Source organism: Panthera tigris, chromosome B2, assembly GCF_018350195.1.
Source record: "Panthera tigris isolate Pti1 chromosome B2, P.tigris_Pti1_mat1.1, whole genome shotgun sequence".
Classification (NCBI taxonomy): domain Eukaryota; kingdom Metazoa; phylum Chordata; class Mammalia; order Carnivora; family Felidae; genus Panthera; species Panthera tigris.
In genome coordinates, this window is record NC_056664.1 from 117,310,472 (window position 1) to 117,335,888 (window position 25,417).

At 41.9% G+C, this 25,417-nt stretch overlaps 1 protein-coding gene across 1 annotated transcript in view; it reads right to left on the reverse strand.

The window, feature by feature from the left end:
* Positions 1-5,529: 5,529 nt before the first annotated feature.
* EPB41L2 (erythrocyte membrane protein band 4.1 like 2) overlaps positions 5,530-25,417 on the reverse strand; it is a 139,605-nt gene continuing 119,717 nt past the window's right edge. The window contains 2 exon segments of the mRNA XM_042987152.1: positions 5,530-6,780; positions 23,395-23,504. Coding sequence (XP_042843086.1) covers positions 23,400-23,504 — 105 coding nt within the window. The 3' untranslated portion in view covers positions 5,530-6,780; positions 23,395-23,399.

The following is a 25,417-nucleotide window of genomic DNA, read 5'->3' on the forward strand; positions in this document are numbered from 1 at the left end:
CTTTCAGACAGCATTTCCGGCCCCGAGTCTGCTTCTCTCCCTTTCCCAGCTGCCTTCACAAATCACATCATCCTTGTCACAACCCACAAAATCAGCAGAGTCTCTCCATGCTTGGTATGGATCACCCATGAATGCGGATTTCAGCAAAAAATGACTTGGAGATACTGGCAACGTGCTGTTGGGAAACGGGAAGAACAGAACCTTCATGTAGCTCAGATGGAAAACCAAAACATCAAGGAACTATTTCTAAATGCAGAAAGAAGTCAACATTTCACTAGCAGAGTTCTTTTTTCGGGGGGAGCCCCAACGAGCCAATGCAGATAACTAAAAACAAAGTGGTGGTTAAAATAGATTGTGATTACTGTTGTGCTCTCTGCAGTTTTCTGGTTAACATCAACAAAAGATGCTTCCCGTGTCCTAAGTGTGGGTCCGGTTATATTCCAATCATCGCATGTGAATCTAACAGGCTATTAGGGTGACTCACTTTATAAAACGTAATGAGTTTGGCCACCTGGAAGAAATGCACCGGCTTGTGTGGCGACATACAATCTTACAGCAGATTGTGTGAATGACCAAAAGCAACAATACACGACTGGTCTGGTTTTCTTAGCTCCCCACCCCTCCCTGCTCCAAATTCCTCACACGCGTCCAAAGTCATTAGCCTCCATTTGCACTTCTTGTATAATGTGAAACTCAAGTGTTGGAAGACACTCATTTCTGTGTTTTATTGCATTTGATTACAATGGAGCTGTCTGCTGCGGCTTTCAGACTGTGGTAATTTAAAATAACAGTGTTCGTGCCATATGGAAGGAATAATAATATTCTATCCGTTCTGGGAGGGATCTCTTTTTAGCCCCTGATGGAAATCAGATTATGTAAAAATGCTTTCTTGAACAGAAGGCGTGAAGGGATGTAGCGTATTCCCAGCTGCCAGCCAAATCTGTGGTTCGGCCACCGGGGGTGGCTCCATCCTCTTCTGGAAACAGAGGGAAGGCTGGTTTTTGGTTCTGGTGGATGTCATAGTCCACCACCTCTGCCTTCCCAGGGAAAATCATTCCAGCTCCCGCAGTAACAGAGGAGCTCCAAACGTACATGTTTTCAGTGATCGGCATAACCAGGTAGTTTAAAGCAAGACCCATTTCTTTTGTTGCTGTTGAGAGCAATTTCCAATGAAATCCTGAGTAGCTTCATGTTTTTTATATGTAACGAGAAAGAGAAACATGTTATAGTTTTCTCATGGAAAGACCAAGTCCCAGGGTTTCCTATAATCTGCTTGAAGGCACTGCTACTCAATTTGTGAAATCCTGCATGGAACACGGCCAGCTGCGGTCATGCCCTTGCTCTCTAGACTGAGTCCAGAGTTTAAGGTCTTATTCGGTTTGGACTCCTGTGGTTCCTATGCATGGCTCCTGCCACCTAGACCAGGCTGCTTTCTCCTTAAATTATCCTATATTCTGTCCCCTCCTGTGCTCCAAAGCCTCTCACGAGGGGCCCCAAGTGCTTTCTCAATGGCTCCTACTCTTATTTCTAATGTTCCAGTACCTGAAAGAATTCCCAGTGATTTTCTCAACATAAGACCTTCAATAAAATAATACTCTGTTGTCATTCAATGAAAATTAACCAAAGAATTTTTTTTTTTTTTAAATAAAGCTGTGACTACTACCTTTCTACCTCTCTAACAGTGCAGGGAAACTGAAACCCATGAGTATTCCTCCCCATCCCGAACTTTTACAAACTGATAAAACAGAAAATTGGGCAAGGAAGGACACATACTACATTCCCTGAAATGTTATTTGCAACCTTTGAAAAGCAAACTTATAATTTATCTGACCAGGTAACAGCCTCTACTATTTTCCAGACTAACTTAGCAGCAATTAGAAAATCTAGAACACACTCCCATACACCAAAAATAACTCTTCCTTGAAAATCTTAAGTTCTTTGGCAACACTGTGTCTCCGAAATCAGAAATCATTACTATTTTTTTTTAAGTTTATTTTGAGGGGGGTGACAGGCAGAGAGAGAGAGAGAGAGAGAGAGAGAGAGAGAGAGAGAGAGAAAATCCCAAGCAGGTTCTGTGCTGCCAGCGCAGAGCCTGACGTGGGGCTTGAACTCACAAACTGTGAGATCATAACCTGAGCCGAGATCAAGAGTTGGATCCTTAACCGAATGAGCCACCCAGGCGCTCCCAGAATTTGTGACTGTTAAAACACAGTTTGGAAATTAATTATCTGACTTTAGAAACAGGATTTTTAGAGCAAATTCTTTTGAGATTTTTGCTGACTTTATAATTAGTGTGCTCACTGGAAGAGACGTCTGAGTTTATCAGAATTTACACAATGGTATTTGCTCTGGCAAATGAGTGAAAAAAGAACATAACAGAAAACATGCATTCAAAGTACTTTATTGATAATTAACACCAAACAGATTGGGAATTTAAAATATTCTTTCCACTGTTGTTTTTTTTAATGATTTAAACCCACATTCCCAAACTCAGATTATTAAGGGCAGAGGTTCCAAACTTTTATTTAGATAATAAAGCAGCCTTTTGAGAATTTGATGAAAGCCAGGAATTTATTCCCAAGAAACATGCATCTACTCACAATTTTGCATATATTTGGGGGGCAATTCAGCCCCTTGAAATCTGTCCAGGGATCTGTGGTTAGGAAGCCTGCCGCCAGAGTGTTCAAGGATCTGTGCTGCCTCTTACCCCAGCAACCCTAGCTGCCTCCACATGGTAGACAATGAGTAGACCATAAGAGATCCTTGACATTGTGGGGCTCTCAGGAAGCGAGGTCTACATATCTTCAAAGCCAAAACCTTCTCAACAGACTTGTCGACCCTATGATAAAACAGAATTCTAGGAAAAGCCCTCAGGACACAGCTCAGATTGGCATGATCTTCCATAAATTTGCCAGTAGTGGATTACCTCATGGTACTCTTATTATTCACAATGACTGCCATGTTTTGAGGGCAGTATTGATCTAGGAGCTCTATGGGGCATTGTATACATTTTGATTTCATCTAACCATCAGAATATCCCTGCACTGAGACTTATTAGTACCTTCACTTCAGAGACACTTAAGTGCCTTCATTAAAGTCACAAGGTTGTTACTGAGTAGGGGATTCAAAGGTCTATCTGCAGGATTCTGAGGCCTTGGTGTTAGAAGCAAAGTATCATTTTATATAACCTGCTATAAATCTAATATGGCACCATAACTATATACAGGGTCGTTGTGTTTGACCCCGTGGCTAAGGGTCAGGAGCGTGGCACCTAGGATTTGCCAGCTGGCCTGTACTCTTCTGGAGCCAATGCCACACAATAGCCTAATCCCAGTAAGAACATGAACGGGTGCTTGCAAGGATCCGTCCAAGTCCATTTTGACATCTGTAAAATTAACCAAGGAATATTCCCTGTTACTGTCTCAGCCGTAATGTTCACATGTCCTAGTCTCTCCTGCAAATGTGGAAGACAGGTGGAAACTTACCGGGACACCATACAATGAAGAACAATGCATTCTTCTCTAACAATACATGAAGAGAGAACTTTTTAAAAAAATTATGGGTCTTTAGGGGATTTTTTTTTCGACTTTTAACAGAATGATATTATAAACCCTTACTTACCAACACCTGCCTTTAGCAATTATCTACTCATGGGCAATCTGGTTTCATCTAAACCACAACTCACTCTTCCTACCTATAAATGTTCAATTAGGTGTTCAGATATCAAATAATTGTGTTCATAAATAAGTGGAAACACTTAATGAAGTCCGTGCGGGCAGTAGTTATGGCTACAGTTGGTTTCATTGCCGGAGCCCTGGTGTTAGTTATTCCATGAACTGTGGTCTATGCAGTGAGTACAACATCTCTTAAAGGAAAATAGGAGCTACTCTTGATAGTGAAATACCAAACATCTATCGACTCTACACATCTAAAATATAACCTTATTTTCTATCCAGCTGTGGCCTCTGGAAAATGCACTGCTGTTTGCTGCATTCCACACCGGATTGCTATAAGACTTATGTAAAATGGTACCAATAAAAAAACCCCACACAACTAAAAAGAATACTTACTATTCTAAAATTATATTGCTTTGAAGATAAACAATTAGCACCTGGACGTTTCACCTCAGTGAACCTTGCTGACCTGCTTTCTTATTCTATCATTCTAACATTCTTTCTATCTGGGGTTTTGAAAACTCAGTTTATGAACAAAATTATAATATCCTGAGAAGTATTTTCTAATATTAATGCAAAATATTAAGAACAACAGCCTTGCCGTTGCAACTACATGGCATTACTTATCAACACTGTTCCCAGCTACTTTTTGGGTTAAGCCCCACAGATGCTCTAGAAGTCTCTCTGGGACCCCAAACCCTGTCCTTCCAATCTCAGCTGAATAAAACTAAGCCTTGACTCAAACACTGCGTATCTTATTCACTGGAGCTGCTGTAGACACTTCCTATCTGTGCAATTATCACTGGAAGTATGGACAGATATGGTTCTCAGACTCTGGTAAATCCAACCTCTGCTTTGAATGTGAACATTATATATGCAAGCTTTCTGATGCGAAATATTTTCACAAAACCACATTTGGTTCCGTAATGTCTCGGAGGCTTGGCTTGCTGAGATCGGCTTCTCTAGAGAAGAGCTGTTTCTGTAATAATTCTGCAGAGGTGAGAAAGACCTTTCACAAGGTGAGAGGGAATTCAGTGGGAACAGATCCCAAAGAAGACGGTTATGCAAATTGTATTTAACACACTCGCTTCAAATGACTAGAGAGAGAAATTCTACATAATATTTTAAAACAGAATGTACCCTGTTGGTCATTTGCTGTAGAATGTCTTCAGTGTTTAGAAGAAAACTCAGCATTTGATGTGTCTCGGCAAAAGTTTCACGATGAGCCACCCCGATTTAACACAGACACAGCCCCTTGGCAAAACCCATATCCCGCCTGAGACATTAAAGCCCACTGGACAGGAGGAAAAAACACGAGGAGTCCGATGGTACAGCTAAAATATTTTCTAAAAACAAGAAATACACAAAGAAAAGAAGCAAAATTATCCCTTGGAGAATCTGTAAAAGCTAGGGTGGATCGTGTAAGCAGGCAGGAGGGATCTGGCACTCTAAACAATGGATTTCCAAACTTTTGATGCTGCTTTATTCATTTCAAATCAGTGATGCTGGCGGCAGCAGCAGATTGTAAAAGATCCGAGTGACAAAAGCGACATTTCATAACATAGTAGACTTTTGACTGAAAACAACACTCCAGTTTATTTTTTAAACCCTTATAAAAAGAGAAGTGACTGGGGTGCCTGGGTGGCTCAGTCGGTTAAACGTCCACCTTTGGCTCAGGTCATGATCTTGCAGTTTGTGAGTTCAAGCCCCACGTTGGGCTCTGTGCTGACAGCTCAGAGCCTGGAGCCTCTGAGCCTCTTCCCACTAATGCTCTCTCTCTCTCTCTCTCAAAAATAAAAACATTCAAAAAAATTTTTTTTGAAATGTTTTTTTTTTCCCAAAGAGAAGTGACAAGTTCAGAGAATAAACAAACTTTATTTTATAACAGTATTACAGAAAGCAAAATACCATTTAATACAACTTGAAGCTTCTATAAATCTAATCTGGCATCATAACTATACATAGGGTCAAAAGCAAAGGAAAAAACGTTCAATACAGTTAATAGGTCCCTATCAGGTCTCTGGTGTCTGCTGGTAAATGGTCTAGCTTCCTCACAACCATCAAAAAACCACCACAGCCCCTGCTTCTCTCCCCGGTGTCCTCAACCTCGTGTGAATCATCCAACTGTCTGAAAGAGACATACCTGCTCCATAACAAAAGGTCAGTTTTACAAGTAGACAAGGAGGTTTAATACAAAGCAAGTGTTCTACACAAGTGTGTTCAAATAATGGAAAGTACTGAAATTTGGACATGTTAAGAAAGAAAGCACTAAGGTTTTAAGCTGCCTGCATATTTTAGCAGAAGGGAAGCCACCATTTTCTCTTCTTCCTCCCTCCTGTTTCTGGAATGCTGCCAAAGAGCACGTGTCTGAGAAGCATTGGCACTGTGGTGCGACAGGGTCTCTCAACACAGTGCGTGGTCAGTGAATTTGTTGGTAATTCTCCAGTCTGGACATTCTCTGACTTTTTACTTTTCCGGCCCAAAGTCAGAGGACTGGAAAGTCAACAGGGTTCAATATAAAAAATATCCCCAGTGAAATTCTCAAACATTAGAAAATTTTCAAGATGTAAGAAATGCTTCTAATCTGTATTAATATTTCTTCGTACAGTATATTCACTGCATCTGAAAATCTGTAAATATTTCCTGTGAGAATTCAATGGGAAGAATCTGGAAGATAGGAAAGCCGCTATTGAAATTAGTCACTGAGTTTCCTTTCTGCACAACAGCACCTGTTCAAGTGAACGGCACCTTACCAGCTTGGACTGGCTTTGTTCACTATCATTTGATCAAAATGAGCGATTAAAAAGCAGGTAGTTGTACACAAAGCAAACGGGAAAACAAAAACAAAACTCCCTAATTAAGAGAAAAAAAAAAGAATATTTAGAAGTGGTTATAAAACAAAATAATGTATTAAAATGCGAGGGAACAGTATAGACCAGAGCTGTTAAGGTAAGGTTTGGTCGTTGGCATTTTAATTCTTCCGGCTCCTGGTCATGGTTACCAGTTGTAGTATAAATTCGCTGGAGTAGTGGTGTGGCATTAAGACTTGGAATGGTCAAAATTCTTCAGGTTCACAAAGTTGAATGTTGTTTAAAAAAATGCATTTCTAGGAGGAAAAAAAGGGACAAGGGTTAAATATTCCAAAGACAGAGACTTGAAAAAAAAAATTAACATTCCATCCAATTCCAAATTAAGTAACCAACAGTTACTACCTAATTCTACAATACACAGCATGTTTTCCAGAAGACCAGCACTAAGGACTTACTCCACCCTGAGGAGGCCTTACACTGTGTGGGGAACTGACTGCGCACCGAAAACAACCGGCAACTAAGAACACACACAAAAAGACTTAGTTATAAAACAGGTAATTCATACATTAAAAATCCATAAAGGAGAAACCCATGTAGACTTCAAAGCTAGATTCAAGGAAGGAGGAAAAACAAAGTCCATTCTGACTTCTTTGGAATGAACAGAAACAGTGCTTCAGGTGGGAGAACAGAATGGGGAAAGAGGTCAGGAAATGAGATGGTGTTCAGGGGGTATGCAGAGTAAGGGGGCAGAAGGGGTCGCGAGAATGAATGAGGAACAGGAGAGTGAGAAAATGGACATTACTGGGGATAAGTAATAATAAAGTAAGTAACGGCAGGTCCGGTAAAAAATATTAGGTCTAGTTTTTAATACCCGGCTGACAAGTACAAAATTGATTTGACAAAAAAAAAAAAAAAAAAAAAAAAAAAGAATGAATTCAGGAAGCGCGTTCAGACGAACGAACAGCTCTCAGTGTGCTGTGATGATCCAGAGTAGAGAGCAAGAGGCAGAAGACAGGTCAGAGAGCCAGGGGGTGAGTGGCGGGTCCACTCAGGGCAGGACAAGCCCAGGAGAGGAGGCGGCTGGTTTTGAGGAAGGCTTGAGATGGCCTGATTTTGGTTCTGACAACCTCGCTGAAGCTTCAGTGTGAGGGACAGGCTACAGGTGGGGAGGAGAGAGACAGGAAGGCCAGGTATGCCTGCTGGCTGATGGGGATGTGAGTGCCACAGAAACCAAGTGCAGAGCGGACTGGGAGGTACCCCCGCTGGAGTACAATCAGAGGGTGGTGTCTGGGAAGAAAGTACCAGAGAGCACCATCAGGTTTGGAGTCTGGGACCTCAAAAGCAGAGGGAGAATGAAAGGCGTAAGGCGCAGGTGAGGTCTTAGGACCACGGATGTGGATTTGCAGGTTGGCACAAAGGGTAAGTAAAACTGGCAGGTGAACTAGTCTTTGCAAATATAAGGAAAAATGAGAGACGAGTCCCGGGGAAGCCCATAATCAAAGGGGCGGGTAGAAGAGAGGACTAAAAAAGGAGTGGATAGGGAGATAGACAAAAAATAAGGATGGTGCATTAGCCCCAAGAGTGAAAAGCGTTTTGAGAAGGCAATTTTTCACTTTCTACTCCAGCTTGGTTGGAAGTTTTGGCAAAAGGTAGGTGATTACAGAGGACAGTGGAGAGTGGTAATTAAGGTCCTTTCCAAGAGATATGGCCTCAAAGTCAGTTAGAATGCACACCCCCTTGTCTTGGTAAAATTGTCTTGTTTTAATGGAAAAACTCCCCACTACTGAGATTTATCATATGTATTATTCTAGCCTCTTGATTACACAGGATAGATTAATCAAATTCACTGTCTCCCACCTGTTGTCTGCTTTTGGCTATTTCATTACTCATTAGGACTTTGCTCGATTCCAGGTTGGGCAGGGGAGGGGGGGCACATCAATGGACAAAACACAAAGTCATCCTTTTTTAGGTTAGTAATTATGAACAGAAACTTGAGGGCTGGTGAGAGGGAATAGATAAAACTACCAATCAAATTGGAACTGGGAGTTATCTGTGACCTTCAGTCACACTATCTGCCCTTGATCTTTGCGAGCTGGTTGCTCTGTTCTTCTTGCTTAGTGAATATGCATTGCTTCTTGAAGCCAGCTGCCGCTCCGCCCAGCTCAGGTTATAGAAAGTGAACCTCTCATGTCACCAGTGCCTGGAAACCTACAGAAAGAGTGAGGTTTAAGCTCCGATTCTCCATTTCCTCTACGTTCCATGTCATGTTACTCCACTGAATCTGTTTTCACCAAATATAAAAATTTCAATTTCGAAAAGAAAGCTAAAATTAAGCTTGTTTCAAAGTCATTAGCAGACAAGTAAACAGGAATCTAGGCGTATATAGGAATTGAATGAGAGATCTTGATTTCAAAGAGCTTCAATGTTTATTGAAATATATGTAGAGAAAAAGACATAGTTACTCATGTAAACTCAAATGTCATTTACTTTCATTTATTTGCAATCAAACCACTATAAAGTAAAACAAACCAATTTCCTCTTCTGGTAATAAGTATTACAAATGACAACCTCAACACACTCTTAGAATTCCAAACAGTTTTCAGAAGGATAGAAAATTACACTTATTGTAATTTTAATGTTAAATGCATTCTTTTCCCCATTCCTTAAGAAGCAGTAAATCAAATGGAACTCTGAGCTAATGAGATATTCAGTATTGCAGAACATCCCAGTTTCTCACTGTTCTGGGTGAATAGGGAGTGATTTATTGTATGAAGTTTATAATTGACACATCCACCTATCTTTTTCTGACTGCTTCCTGTACTTAAACATATATGGAAATAGATTCCCGCAAGTAGTAAACATCTAAGCTTTTGAACAAAGAAGGAGAAAAGGATGGAATCACCAACGCCACTGATATACAAGCATCAGACATTTAAATTTTTTTCTGTTCTTCTGGCATGTATCTGTGAGAGAGGAAAAAAAACCTTCATAGCTGACTTTTTAACAGACTACATTTTAGCTCTAAATGATTTATTACCCATCCCAATCAAACTGAAAACTAGGCCCTGGTTCTTCATACAAGGGCTTCCTACAAGAACTCTTTTTTTTTTTTTTTTTTTTTTAAAGCTTGAATTCTCTCTCTTTCACAATAGTCTGGATACCTTATTTTGTCAACAGATTGACAGGCATTACTCGCTGGCATTAATTATTATCTTTGCCCCTTTTGGCAATATCATAATGGTCACCTTGAGTTTGGATAGGATCAAAGCATTGAAGTATATGAATTATACATTATGTATTAGAGTTTTGGTCAAGTAAACAAAAACAGAAGCCCAAACCACTGTTTCCATGCTTTAGTTTCCCACCCCTAGACTATATACAACGTCAGTGAGCATTACTGACTACTACAGTGCAGTTCCCCTAGCCTCTGTCCCCCTCTTTGGGCCAGAGTGGGAACAGGTCAAGGTGGCTGCCTCATCTAATCACAGATCTAACTCTATATCCAAATGCTTCAAGGATATGTACCAGTTGCCTATTCCACCTTAAGTCCTCACAGAGGGTTCCAAACAGTCAAATTTATCTTAATGTGCCTGACGAACAGTGGGAAATCAGCCAAATTCAAGCACAGGGGTTTTATCGCTGCATCTGAAAAGCACAACCTCAGAGTTTCCAGAGACAGGGGCTCTCACACAGGGGTTTCAAACATGAGCGTGCTCTATTCCAGAAACAGATTCGGTAAACTGCAAATGTGCACTTGTGAAAGAGTATTTGACCCAAACCACTAGAAATACTGCCTGTAAGTGGTAAAGCACTCATCTGAAGGGGACTCTCAATAAACATGCAAAAATGTGGTTTTTATCCAAAATAATTAAAATAATGCAAGAAACCATAACATTTAGCTTCGGATTAAGATTCAATTACAATAGAGCAGTAGTACAGCCAGAGATCTTGAAAACATGAGTAAAATATTTATGTAAGAGATAATCCAACTCTTTCCTAAATAAAAATGTGGTCCATGCACCCAGGTGTAACGTTCAGCTTTAAATACAATAGTTTATGGATTTCAGTTATTACTGATGCTAAACCATCTTCCTTGGTCTTTAATTTGAATATTTGATTTTAATTTTTAAACCGAATTTTCATTCTAAGAGGGGTCCTAGAGCCAAAAAAGTAGGAGAAGTTCTATTCGGTTAACCCAGGGAACAGCCAATGCTCACAATGTTTATAGCACCACTATGATGCAGACCGACCAGTTCTCCAAGTCTGCAGATCCTGAGGGAGAGACGTTTTGGGGGGCGCGGGGGGCAGGGGGTAATGAAGTCAAAGCCATTTCATAATCACACTGAGCCATTAGTTGCCATTTCCGGGGAATGGACATTTTCACTGATAGTGACACAAGGGTGAGTGCCCCTGTTGGCATCATGACACACAGGTCAAAGCAGTGCCACCAAACTGTACCAAAGTCACTGTTTGTTACCACCGCGCACTCTCGGTGACATAGAAGCAAAGACGGTAAGGCGGCAGGCAGCTTCACTTAAGGATGTCCTTGATGAAACACAGAAAATAAAATTACTGTCTTACATCTCAACCGCCGAGTTCCTGTCTTTTTAACATTCTGTGGAATGAAATGGAAAATGGGCATAGAACACTCCTGCGGCATACAGATGGACGGTGGATGTCTAGAGAAAACAAGTCCTGCTTGGATTGTGAATTGAAGAGGCTGCTTTTTCATAACCACCTTTTTTATTTGAGAATTACTGGACGACAAACCATGTTATTCAATTTGGCAGGCATTTTCTTGAAAATGAGGTGAGCCTGTCTGTCATTTCAAGGAAAACAATGGACGATACTTGTGGCTGGTGATAAAATTCAAGCTTTGAGGTGAAACTGGGATTTTGGAAAACTAGTCCGGCCACCATGAGCTTGACAGCTTCCCAATATTTAAAGACTCTTATGAGATCAGTGGCCACCACTGTTTTTAGTGTCTCACTCATTGTGCCTCTTCCAGGATTTCATATCATTGGAACCACACACTACCTGTAGCCTTTCAGACACGCTTCTTTCACTATTTTTGAGCTATTTTAATAAATATTTTACATTTGTTCTGTTTAATTTGTAATGTGGTAAATTTCAATAATCTTGATTTTTACTAGGGTGAATTTTGGTAGATATACTTCACTTCGACAAAAGCTCTTTGGGTTCTTTGGTAATATTTAAGAGAGTAAAGTGTCTGAGGACCATTAACCTTAGAAATTGCTTGTGTAGCCTCTGCTGTCCCTAACCTATCACTGTTTCCTTCTCTCGTGGATATCTGTGTGCTTGCTGAATTTAGAAGGAAAAATTAAATCTACTGTTGTTGTTTGTGTTATTGTTGTTGTTTTTCCTTTTTGGTCAAATGGTCAACAGGTCAGCACCTGTTCAACAAACAGTTCAGGGAAATAACTTTGCTTCACCTGCTTTGCCTGAACATACTAATGCTGCTATGGTGCCCCTCACCTCAAGAGGCTCTCCAGTGGCCCCCGGGAGACTCTGGTCTCACCTTCAGGTCTTGGACCTGGTTGCCTTCCACCCCCATCTCTGTCTCCTCTGAGTGCCAACTATATTGCGCTCGATAACGTACACGCTAACACAACTTCACTTCAAAGACAAAAGTTCAGAGTTTGCTAAAATCACATCGATTTACTTAAGTATTTTTGCTTTCGAGAGTCAATTTTGAGATGCTTTCTCCAAATTTCCATTTGTTAAAAACAAAACAAAACAAAAACCCACGCCTGACTTTCGCGCACAACTCATTCCCGTTCCAGAGGGAGGTGTCAGGAAGAGCACCTTCTTTCCTTCCACACTGTAAATGGCCAAAGCTCTCTTTAGGCTTTGAGCCAATTACACTCCCTTACCTTTGAGGACAGGAAGGGAGTGATATTAGGGATGCCAGCAGGCCAGTTCATGGAGTTTTCTTTAAAGCTAACAGTAAATTTTTTTAATATTTATTTTTGAGAGGGAGGGAGGGAGGGAGGGAGGGAGCGAGCGTGAGCAGGAGAGGTAGCAGAGAGAGAGGGAGAGAGACAGAATCCCACGCAGGCTCTGCACTGTCAGCACAGAGCCTGACATGGGTCTCTAACTCCCAAACCATGAGATCATGACCTGACTTGAGAGCAAGAGTCAGATGCTTAAAACAACTGAGCCACCCAGGCGCCCCTAAAACCCACAGTAGTTTTTCTATTGGAATCTTTATACTTGACACATTCAAGTCCCTATTAAAGAATTACTACCACACAGCAATTTCAGAACATCCTGTCAAATGAAAACATCAATTTTACCTCATTTTTAAACACCGTTATTTTATAAAATATGGATTTACTTATTCACTTAGCTTTGTATCATAGCTGCAACCTCAAAGACCTTTTGCACAAAATTTTTCTAAAATGAATCATGTTTCAAGTACATTGGTGGGAGTCTGTTATTTGAAAGATTCCCGTCATGAAGCCTTCTGCAAAGCAGCATGTAGTGTGGATTCAGACTGACCGTGGGTCAGTCGAGCTCTGTCACTCACCATCTGTGTGACTTAGGTGAGAGACTTAACCTCTCTAGGCCTCCGTGTGTCCTCGTCGACACCTAAAATAGCCGTAAGAACTAGTTCTCAAACTAGTTGGCAAAGTTCTCAGACAAAGCGGGGCACAGAGCAGGCAACCAACGAATGTTAGCCAGTATTATTTTTACAGATTTTCATAGAGGAGACTTCAAATTTTGTTGGGTTTGCTTCCACCTTAAGTTCTGTTCCACTCTTGAAGACAGACACTGAAGACCGTGTCGGTTTCCCTGTTAATAATTGCTCGAACCGATGTAATGGTTCCCTTATAGGACGCTTCACCTAATCTAGCATGCTTTCAGTCAACCCCACACTCTCCTGAGGGATTTGACCTTCCTGAAGAACAGTGCCGAACATGCCCTTCCCCTACTCACGTACCCTGTGCAGATGACCTACACAGCAAAGTCTAATCTGAGGTCCTGACACGCAAGGTCAGGACCTTCCATCTGCAATTTGCCGTTGACAAGTCTTTCCAGGTCTGCGGAGACCTCAACGCACGCCCACGTGTAGGATTTGCTCTTCCTGATACCATCCCATTGCTTCTCCACACGCTCTTTCCTCTCTGCTTGCCTCCATCTGTTCGAATCCTCCCCAGCACTCTGCACAGAGTGGCTTCCCTGTTGCCTTTTCAGGGAGGTCTTCTCAGAAATGCCCATCAGAAACTCTCTTTCCTCCGGTCAACTTTCACAGCCCTTTATGAAGGCTACTCTTAAAACACTATTTTTTACTCTCTATATTATTAGCATTCGCGTTCCTATGCTTTTACCTCCTTGTCACAACAACTATCATAGTGCTTCGAACGTGGTCCTTTCACAATGGTACCCACTGATGAATCCACGAGTGAATGTAACAGGGACGGATCTGCAAGGCAAGCCTGAAGAGCAGGGGTTCGGGAGGGGGGGAAAACTGGTTTCCTTCTTCTGTTCTCTTTTGTTAAATAACTACACCTATAATATCTTGGGAGGACTCTGCCTTCTTTAAGAACCTGGCTTTCCTAAATCTTTGAAGCTCTGACAAAGATTTCTAAGAGTAGTATTTGGCCCGAAAGCTGGAATAAGATCTTCTGGTTCACTCTGCTAAGTTTAAATCTTGTGGGAACTTGATGTGAAAGCATTTTACAAAATCTTAAAGCTTCGTTTAAATTACAAGTGGACTAGAGAAAGGATATACTCAGTATCCGGTATTCTAGCTAGGCCTGTATCAATATTAGGTTCATTAAGACAAGGAGATGAGAAAACATTTCTCTGTGGCATCAAATAAAAGTTGCACTTAAAAAAATAGTATCAAAACCCCTTATATCTTTTAGGGAAAAAAAAAAAACTTTGAAAGCATATACGAACAGAACTTACTTACTAAGTATTTATTTTGCGTTTTCTTTAAACAGGAAGGTTAGTGGGAATGAAAAGAATTCATCTCTAGACCCAACTCTCTAGCTTACTATTAGTTTACATTTTCCCCCCACATCTTCAGAATCCAGTATGTTATTTTGTACTGACAGTACATCAAGTGGGAAGTATTTTTCATATTTTAAGTAGCCACATGTGAGTACTGGCTATCGTACCGGACAAATCGAGATTCCCACTTGCTCTAAGGCTAACGGAACTATTTTCATCCATAAGCGTTACATCAACATAGGGCCAATAAGTCACTGAATGTAATCCTCATGGGGTCAGGAGTATCTAAAACACACGCACGCACGCACTCACACTCATCGGTTACCATAGCAAAATTCTCTCCTAATGCCACCCACAAATTTACATTTTTAAAAAACAGTATCTGGGATGACTAACATGGGAGAAGTTATTCAGACAGACGAAACTATACTTAGCTCTACACATGGACGGCATTTAGGATTCCTGAGTAGAAATGACCTTTGCAAATTACTTTATTCTCTAGGATTCTAGTTCCTCATTTAAAAAGGAGGGGGGGTTGAGAGAAGATGATCTATAAGCAGTTTAAGATTGAATATTCTTTTAACTTTCATACTCTTCAATGAGCCCTTGTCTCGGGTATAATAAAGGCACAATGTCAGGCCCACCTCCTCAGAGGCCGGCAGCTGAGCACATCAGTAGCAAGACTGGGTACCAAGGGCCTCACCATGAAGAGCCGCTGGGGACCCAGAGCTCTCCCCTCATCTGAGGGGGGCAGCGCCTCCTCAGCCTTTGCCGCCATGACAGGCAGCAGAGTTTCTCATGTTTCTGAAGTTGTTCAAAGCCTTCCCATTTTAAGCACCATTAATCCAAGTTCTAAAAAAATACTGTTTGGGCCAAAAAACAAAACAAAACTTTGGGTATCACCTTCATGACTCTAATTTGCCAATTTTGCCTCAGCCTCCCCACCCCTTTGGGGCTATTTTTAATTCTCAATAATGAAAAACTGGAAAAAATATGCAGTATTTGTGACTAAGAGGTTAATAGCCTTAATAAATCTGTAAGAGATAATAAACACCTGAACAGAAAAAGGGGAAAAAACTGGCAACTCAAAGAAATGAAAATTGTGAGGTGTATGTGTATTTTAGCTTCACTAGCAATTAAAAAAAAAAAGAAATACATAATTAAAAAAAGGAGGGGGGGCAAATGCTCCTTCCTCACCAGATTGGCAAAGATTTCTTAAATGTTTTACAATCTTTAATGTCACAAAGGTGTAGGAAAACAGGTTGCTCATAAATTTAAGTGGGAGTCTAACTTGATAGAACCTTTCAGAACAGGCAGGCAATATGCCCAAAAGAAACCATTGTGGGGCGCCTGGGTGGCTCAGTCAGTTAAGTGTCTGACTTCGGATCAGGTCATGATCTAGTGGTTTGTGAATTCGAGCCCCGCGCTGAGCTCTGTGCTGACAGTTCAGAGCCTGGAGTCTGCTTTGGATTCTGTGTCTCCCTCTCTCTCTCTGCTCCTCCCCTGCTGATGCTCTGTCTCTCTCTCCCTCAATGTAAAACATTTTTAAAAATTAAAAAAAAAAAAAAAAAGAAAAGAAACGAAACCCTGGGTGGCACACCAACTCTAAGCAGAATTCTAAAAACATTTGCACTTAGAAAACAATGAAGTTCATGCCCCCAAAATGTACACACAAGTGTCATCTTTGCAGCTGTGTTTAACTGTGAAAACAGAGGAATAACCTAAATGCCCATCAACAGGTGTCACGTAAACCCCTCACGCATCCATTCAGTGGCTATTGAAAAACGAGGAGATAATGGCAAGGAAGGTTATCTGCAATGTACCATTAAGTGGAGGGGGGACAAACAGGCTATATAACAGAGTCAACAGTAGGAGCCTACACAAATAGAGGTGGGAATGTGTGACTGTGTACGTGTTCACACAGACACACTGTGAAAGGGAATTATCGACCTCCAGGAGCGGGGGAATTATGGGTCACTTGCATTTTCTGCTATCCCTCCTTTTTTAAAAACTTATAATTGCCTCTATTATTACCGGGAAAAAAAAAAACCAATAAAGATCATTTCATCTTCAAAAACAATAGTGAATAGTAATTCTGTCCAAGGGCAAACTCTGGGAAATTAGTGGCTACCAGGCTCTCATGAATGCACAACAGCAGTGGTGTCCAGTGCCTCTTCTGTTGGGCAGTTCAAGTCTATTGGAGCTGACTCCTTGATAGCACCTGCCAGCTTTAAATGTTAAACGCAACATTCCACAGCACTGCAAAGTGAAAACTGGCCGTGCCTGAAAGCCACGAAGTCCAAAATGGCTTTTGAAGTCTCTGTACAAATCTTCATGTTAGGTTTGATTAATCTACACTGAAAACTAATGCTAATTTTAGGTATGAGACTAGCACAAATGAGGCAAAGGGAATAAAATGAAAATGCAACACAGTTGATATGCTGGAAGAACTCCTGGCTCCTGAACTGGAAACAGTCATCTGGAAGTCAATGGGTTTGTGCTTCCCCTTTTAAAAACAGAGTGATGCCTATCAGGGCCCACATGTAATTAGCTAGAACTCAGTTTGGCTACCAGTTCAGCCGATGTGGCTCTTCTCTCCTGTCAAGTCAGTTAGATAATGAATGCTAATTTCCTGTTTGGCTTTCGAGTTCATTTTGAAATCCTGAATATCACCCTGACTCTGAAAGGTTAGCTTGGACGCAACATGATCTTATTTAGAAATCAGTATTCATGGATGCCCAACAGCACAGGAAGCAACAGCACTAACTTAGAGTTATTTAATGTGGGAGGGAGATTGGGACTCAAGGTCTACCTCAAAGGAAGGATGGATTTACCGGGTTTGGGGTAATCCCAGCGCTAGTTCTGGTGGCTCTGTGAAACCCGGTACAGTGCTCTCCATCTTCTTGGACAACAAGTGCACAGAAAAGCCAAAGGCCCGATCACTGTGTTGTCAGCTTCTTGAAAGCACTCTCCATGCGAAATCCCTATGTCCTCAACCTGTTACAGGGCTCCATTTCACTACCGGACTGAGGCAGCTGTGACAAATCCCCAGGCTGATTTCATACCAACGAGTGCAGAGGACATGTCCACTTAATTTCTTTGCCATATTTAATACTTACTCTCTCCTTCTTGGAGTTCTCTTCTGCAGCTTTCATGACACCCTTTTGTCCTCGTTGTCTTCCTACTTTCCCCTCTCCTCCTGTTACATCCCCTCTGACCCGGCTCAGGTCACTCAAACCAAAGGCTTCCTCACTAGAGCACACATTCACATGACCTTCAGGCCTCCCCCTCCTGCTCAAAGCCTGTTGTGATTTCTCTCAAAGCTCCTGGCAACTTCCTGGACCTCTCCACGTGCACGTAGACCTCTCACGTGCAGCTCAAACTCAACATGTCTGGGGTAGAATATTCCAACTTTTATTTTATTCCTAAGATCAAGAAGGGTTCAAAGCTGACTCTAAAGGCTACAAAAAGTTCTTACAACGTGCCTTGGAAGCAAACTCTTTTGTATATTCTATTACCATCCTCAGTTCACACGTGGCAGAACAGATACACAGAAAAGTGAAAGAGCCCACACAGGTCACACACCTAGGAGATAGATTTGAACCCAGAAGATCTGCTATGCTATATTTCCTCTTAACAAGCAGACCACCCGGTAAATTTCCAAATAACCCTGCTGTGGGCGTGTGTGTAAGACCGGGCCTTACAAATTCACTGCCAAACTCCCTCCAGAATGCCTAAGGCAGGTGCTCTCTCCTACAGTACCAAGAACAAAAAATACACCTTGCTTTAAGATAGCTAAGCCAAGGGGCGCCTGGGTGGCTCAGCCGGTTAAGTGACTGGCTTCGGCTCAGGTCACGTTTTTGCGGTTTGTGAGTTTGAGCCCCGAGTCGGGCTCTGTGCTGGCAGCTCAGAGCCTGGAGCCTGCTTCAGATTCTGTGTCTCCCCCTCTCTCTGCCCCTCCCCTGCTCACACTCTGTGTTTTCTGTGTCTCAATAATAAATAAATGTTAAAAAAAAAAATTAAAAAAAAAGACAGCTAGCCAAGAAGACTGGCCATACTGCACATGACATATGGAAATAACACACGTATCTCATGAATAAATGAAATTACAGGTACCACCATCAACTCATTGGCTCAAGCCAGAAACATGGGATTCTCCCCTGCTCAATCTTCCCAACTCACTAACCTCCATATCCCCGTGCAGTCACCAAGTCAGAAGCCTCTATCTCCTTACCATCTCTCAAATACATGAGGTACACCTTCTTCTCTGGATAAAGCTTAGCCTCTTTAGTGTGGCTCATAAGACCCCCTATGTTTGGGCCTCCTCCTCTCTGCACCCCCTCACCTTCCATCACTCTCCTTCCTACACGTGTCCTGCAACCCAGCTGTGCCTGATGGTGTATCCTTTGTAGAGGGTCAGGTTCACAGGACCAGATCTTGCCTGGAATGGCCTCTTCCATGCCTTTCTTCATCCAGCTATTCCGACTTTCTTGGAGGCTCAGGTGAGAAGCCCCATCCTCATGCACCGATTTTTGTTCCCGCCAAACTCAGCTCAGAACCTATCTTCAAACTAGAGACCCTCTTTTGCTATAATGATTTATTGTGAATGCGGAACTTGTTTGATTTCAAAGTCCATGGTACACATTCGGGGATACCCAAAGGGCGTTCCATAGATCTGGTGTAACAAACAAGAAAACAAGCGAGTAAAACGAATGAATGGACGAGAGGCTGCTCCTCCATCATTTCCTCCTCTGGCTGCTCACTGCTTTCAGAAGAGAAGGAGGCATTGTCTGCTTTTTATCCTACATGAGGGATTATTCCAGGAGCCACAGGGACTTGTTTGAAGTCTGGGCTGAGAGAGGTCATGGTGCCAGCTGAGGCAAAGTCACGAGCTCCCCCTCCTGGGGCTCATTCTTTTGAGGCCACACAGACCAAACCATCCAGTGGGACTCTTCCTCCTCATCAGGACAGTCAGGGAGCACCAGTCTAGTGGTGACAAGGCCATTAACATTTTGTGTCCATTTGAGGGCTTGGAAACATGCATTTAGGATAAAATGGCAGGAGGGAGTCGTCCTTAACACAACATAAAAATAAAAAGTTACAGAGAAGTAGTGAAGTCCCCCATGCGTTGCGTGTTTCCCTTCTTCCTGGACCGTGCTCACTCCTCTCTGCCTCACAGCCGCCCAACCTGCAGCCGAGTGCCGGCCTCGGGAGGTTCAGCCCTCTGCAGGTTCCTCTTTCACCATCTTCTGTTTGCTCTCCTCTCCCCTACTTTCAATGCTTGATCAAAAGCTCAGAGCTACTCTAAAGGAAGAGGTCGGGTCAGATCAGGAGGAGAGCTGCTCGCGTCTGAGAAAGGGAGATGGGGCAGATATACCATCAGTAGTTATTTCTTCTTTTCTGGTCCTGCTCTTTGCCTCTGCCCACCTGGCTGCCTCTGTGGGATCCTGGCAGGGCAGGTGGAGAGCAGCTGAAGGGGTTCAGACACACTCCTCCTCTCAGCCTCAACAGGCACCAGGCAAGGGACAGTGTTCAAGAACAAACTGCAGCCAGCGGGGGGGTGGGGATGCTTAGATGGCTGCAGACACAGGTAACTCCGATTTGTCCTTCAGATTTCACTCAAACTCGGTTTCTCAAGTAAAAGGTTAAATTTACAGTATTTGGCTCTCTCCTACTGCATTACTTCCTTAGAGCAGTGAGCACATCTGCAATTACATTTTGTTGGCTCATATTTGCACCTCCCTTCCTAGAGCGGATCCTTCCCGAGGAAGGGGACCATGTTTGTTTTGTTTACCAATTTGACAATTTGAATCCTCAGTGCCTAAGCTCTACCCTAGAACACTTTGGTACTCATTAAGGATTTTTTTGAATGGATGGATGAATCTTTCCAAATTTACCTAGTTTGCTCACCTTACACGTGAATTTACATTTTAACCTCCTAAATCTGTTTCACAAGGCTGCTTATAAAAGAGGTCCTCTGAGAGTCAAACTTCAAAGGCTGTGTGTGTGTGTGTGTGTGTACGCGCGTGTGCATGTGTGGACACGCACCCACTGAAAAAAAGGAGTAAAAGGTGCTAGGAATAACTGATATGACCAATTCACATTAAAACTTGTAAGACAAATATTGAAAAGTCAATTGTATCTTCCTAAACCAGCAACAGCTAGAGAAGATTCATAAGACCTCTTTTGGGTAAGAAAGTTACACAAGTTGGTTGGAAGACATCAAAGAACACCTATAAATGGAGAGAGATATTTTACGTTTGTGGGAAAGAAGATTTAATATCATAAAGATGTAATTCTCACCATACTGAGCTACAAAGTGGGTGCAGTTCCAATTAAAATACCATAGGACTATCTTAGAACTCAACAATCCGATTCTGAAATTTATATGGAACGCCAGGAGCCCAGAATAAAGACACTCGAAAAAACACAATTGGGAGACACATCCTACCAGATTTCAAGACTCATTTTAAAGCTATAATAATTGAGGCAGTATGGCATTGGAGCAGAGATAGACACAGGAAACAAGTACCAAGAAACATCCCCACGTATACAAGAAAACTGATACATGACCTGCAGATTAGAGAGGGAAAGGATGGGCTCTTCAATAAACAGGGCTGGAATGCTGGTACTTATAAAGGAAACAAACGATCACTGTTTCTTATCACACAGAAAAACCGATTTCTTATGGATTAAGGATTGATCTATGGAAGGCAACATTAACATGCTTTGATCAATAGTATCTTTAACACCTCAGGGTATGGAAAGAGCATAAGCCATAAAGAAAAGCATGGTAATTAAACTGTATTAACTCTATTAATAACTACATTCAAGGGGCGCCTGGGTGGCGCAGTCGGTTAAGCGTCCGACTTCAGCCAGGTCACGATCTCGCGGTCCGTGAGTTCGAGCCCTGCGTCAGGCTCCGGGCTGATGGCTCGGAGCCTGGAGCCTGTTTCCGATTCTGTGTCTCCCTCTCTCTGACCCTCCCCCGTTCATGCTCTGTCTCTCTCTGTGCCAAAAAAAATAAATAAAAAACGTTGAAAAAAAAAAATTAAAAAAAAAACAAAACTACATTCAATATACTAACTATATTGACCTCTACTTCAAATAAAAGACAAACCACAAACCCAAAGATACCTGCAACACATAAATCCGTAACAAAGGATTAGAATCCAGAATCCATCAAGATCAGTAAGAATGAGAAAGTTATAGGTCATTTTGTATTAGTTCAGTATAAACTAAAACATCAGAGGGGAGTTTGAGCAAGCATGGGAGCCATCACTTCTGTGTAAGACACCTGGCCTGACCACGAGGTGTATTCTGTGACCGGCATTCCTGTGAGGTATGTATCCATTAACCAATCAGTGTAAAAGCATTTTAAAAACAAAAAAGCAACTTGGTATATGTGCTATGCAAAAAACCTACCTTCTAAAACCCTAATACAAACGTAATTATGAACATTTACCCATTTCACTAAGAATTCTTTAGCACAACTTTTAGTGGCTATATTTTAGTCATCACACGGAAACAGCCTAAGATATAACCAATCCCTACTGTTGGCCATTTAGACTGTCCGTGTGACTGTGTGTGTTTGGATATATATATATGTGTGTGTGTGTGTGTGTGTGTGTGTATATATACACACACACAAATATATACATATATATACACATATATATACACATACACACACATGCACATATATATACATATATATGATAAATACTCTTGTAAGTAAATCTTTGTATACATCTCTGATTATTTAAGATAAATTCTTAGCAATGGTTTAAATGGTAGGTACCTTTAATGTGGGTTTTGCCAAATTGTTCTCTAGGAAATATTACTAATTTATAAAGCTGCACAGGACTATTATTTTTCCTCTCTTAACCTCCCCAACACTAGTTAAAAACAAAATTTGCCAGATTTATAAGTGAAAACTTGTACACTAAATTTTTAATTTGTATTGATTTAAATAGTGAGGCTGAACATTTTTTATTGTTCACTTAGTTTCTACGTGGTTTACTTAACTCTTTGCCCATTTTTCTACTTACATGCTTAATTTTTTGATGAGACCCAAGAGTTCATAATATATTCAGGATATGGACTCCTTCTCTGCCAGGCATATTGAACTTTGTCATTTATCTTCTACTTTGGTTTAAGTTTTAAATTTTTTATATAGCCAAAGCAATCTTTTCCTTTTTGGTTCATTCTCTAATATATAATTTTTCATGTATATTTAAAGGAATTAACTCATCTCCCTTTTGTGCCCCCTACAATAAAAACGCCTCATCTAAATGAAGGCAATAGCACCTTCTTCAAAGGGTCATTGTAAATGTCAATTAAGACAACCTATACTGATATACCTTGGTTTGGTTTTTTTATATCTACATATAAATTTTATTTTATTTTTTAATGTTTTTATTTATTTTTCAGAGAGAGAGAGACAAGAGAGACAGAGAGAGACAGTGGGTGGGGGAGACAGTGGGTGTGAGTGGGGGAGGGGCAGAGAGAGAGGGAGAGACAGACTCTGAAGCAGGCTCCAGGCTCTGAGCTGTCAGTACAGAGCCTGACGCAGGGCTTGAACTCATGAGCCGTGAGATCATTACCTGAGCTGAAATCGGACAACTAACCGCCTGAGCCACCCAAGTGCCCCTATACTGATATACTTTGCCAACAGTAAAACAATATAGAAATGTCAATTATTAGCAGCCCTCAGTACATGACAGTTATTAACATTACATGTCCATTGGACAGCAGAGTTAATAACTATATGCAGGTAACGTGAGTAGATATATTTGGGATAATAAAGTCTGAAAAAATCACATGGACCACAGGAGACAGACACCGTGAGGGAGTACATTTCACGTCCCTCGGCGGGTTGAGGAGCGCGAACGGTCACGACAGAAGCCCCAGAGGATACAGACGCTTACCTTACTTACTCTTCCCCTTCCTCCAACTCCGTCTCTTTGTGCACCACCACTCTCGTGACCGACATGTCGGGGTGCTGCTCTCTGGCTTCCCTGATGGCCTGGGCCAGCGCCTGCCAGAGTCAGGAGAGAGCACTGTGAGCACAGCAACGGGCTGCTTCCCAGGTTGGGAAGACAGACGTACGCTGATGAACTGGGATTCCATGGCAAGCAAAGATGGCTTTATTGCTTTCTTTGAGGGAGCAGGGATTTTAAGTGGGCTCATAATTCTTTTTAGAGAATGCTTCTCACTTCCCCAAATTTCCCATTTCCCCCCAGTCTTTTCAAATGATACATGTACAAGAGACATGCAGACTCTGAAGCCCAGCCCCGTACTCGCCACGAGACTTGGAGAAAACAGATCTTCTCTGATCTTCATATTCTCACCTGTAACCTGAGACTAACGCTAAGGTCGTGAGGATCATTTTGAGGTTCATTGTGCAGATTGGAGGAATGATGTAACAGCCTGTCTATTCACCCACGGGTACTTGCTGTCACACAGCTCAAATGCCAAGACACAGGACCAGACCAAACCAGACCAGATCACAAGCTACCCTTGTGGTTTCTCACTAGCTGTTTGAGGTAAGATGTTTGTTGAGCTGTTATGTTGCAGGAAAAAGATCTATAAACTTCTAGGGCACAGAACAATAAAAACGGCAGCAACACTGATAACATACAATTGCAAAGTGAAAGGACAGAGACAGACTACTCTTCAGCAAGTACAGGTCTCTATTTTACAGTCGAAAACACTGAAGGCACAAAGGTCAACAGGTCGTGCTTGAGGCCATCCTGCGGCTGGGCCACAGGGCAGGAGCAAGACTGGGACGCCACTCCACTGGCTCCTAGGCTCTTCCCAGACCGCACGGTGAGAAAACGAAGTTTCTTTGTATTTTATCAGAAAGCAAGCTGCATACAAGTGTTGTGACAAAGTGGAAAGATCCTATTTTTCTGAGGGTAAGGTGTTTAAAGATGTCTTGGGGAGAAAATAAAACACCATAAAACACCACTCAAAATCTAAGAAAGAATTCTGGAACAGAAAGGGAAGGCTTCAAGGATGGAAAGCACCATATCTCATATGGACACTATGCCTTTGAAAGAAGCAGCCCAAGTTTTCCTGTTTCTCTGTCATCTGCTGAAGGGCACAACCGCATTTGTTGTTTGTGGTACAGTTTCTGTCAGCTGAAAGGTTACTGAACAAAACCCCAAGCCTCATTCCACACACACAGAAAGGTAAAGCTGCAAAAAAAGAAATTGTTTTTATGCCAAAAATTTTTACACAGAAGCTTGGAAGACAGTTGAGGGTGCTCGAATTTCCACTAGGGAATAAACTCTGGTGACCCACCTGTGTCAGGGCAAGAGAGAACTCAACCAGGGGACTCTCCGATTTGAGCAGCCCAAGTGTTTGTCAGGTTGTGGGAGTCTGAGGGCCGGAAGGCAAGACGGGTGGGGAGAAGGGCAGCGGCTTATCTCAGAGGAGGTCAAAAATGTTTCCGTGTCTCTATGGCTGCGATGGGAAAGGGGATGGGAAACGGGGAACAGCAGAGTGGCTCCACATTTTTGTGTTCAGAGGGAAGTGAGAGATCAGAACAATCAAAACGGTCTACTCCATGTTGGTTTCTGGAATCCAATTTGGGAGAAGGACAGCTCTGATGGGAGCCAAACATAGCTACAGACAACCTGTCAGATACTTTTTAATTCATGTTCGTTACACAGGTCTGCCTACATTAAACTAGTACAAATGTGAAAGGGGAAATAGAAAATGATGCCCAAGGGAAGGGAGCACGTGTGAAACATGTTTCAATGAGCAGAAAAGTAGGGAAACCAAAAACTGCTTAATCGTCTTCAAGCACATTTGAAATCCGTTTACCATTAGTTCCATTCAGTCTGTAGTACCAGTGTATGAAATTAAATACTGTAAAATGGTAATTTATTAAAGCAACAGTAAAGATTGTAAGGGAACTATCTCACATCATCCTGCAAACTAAGA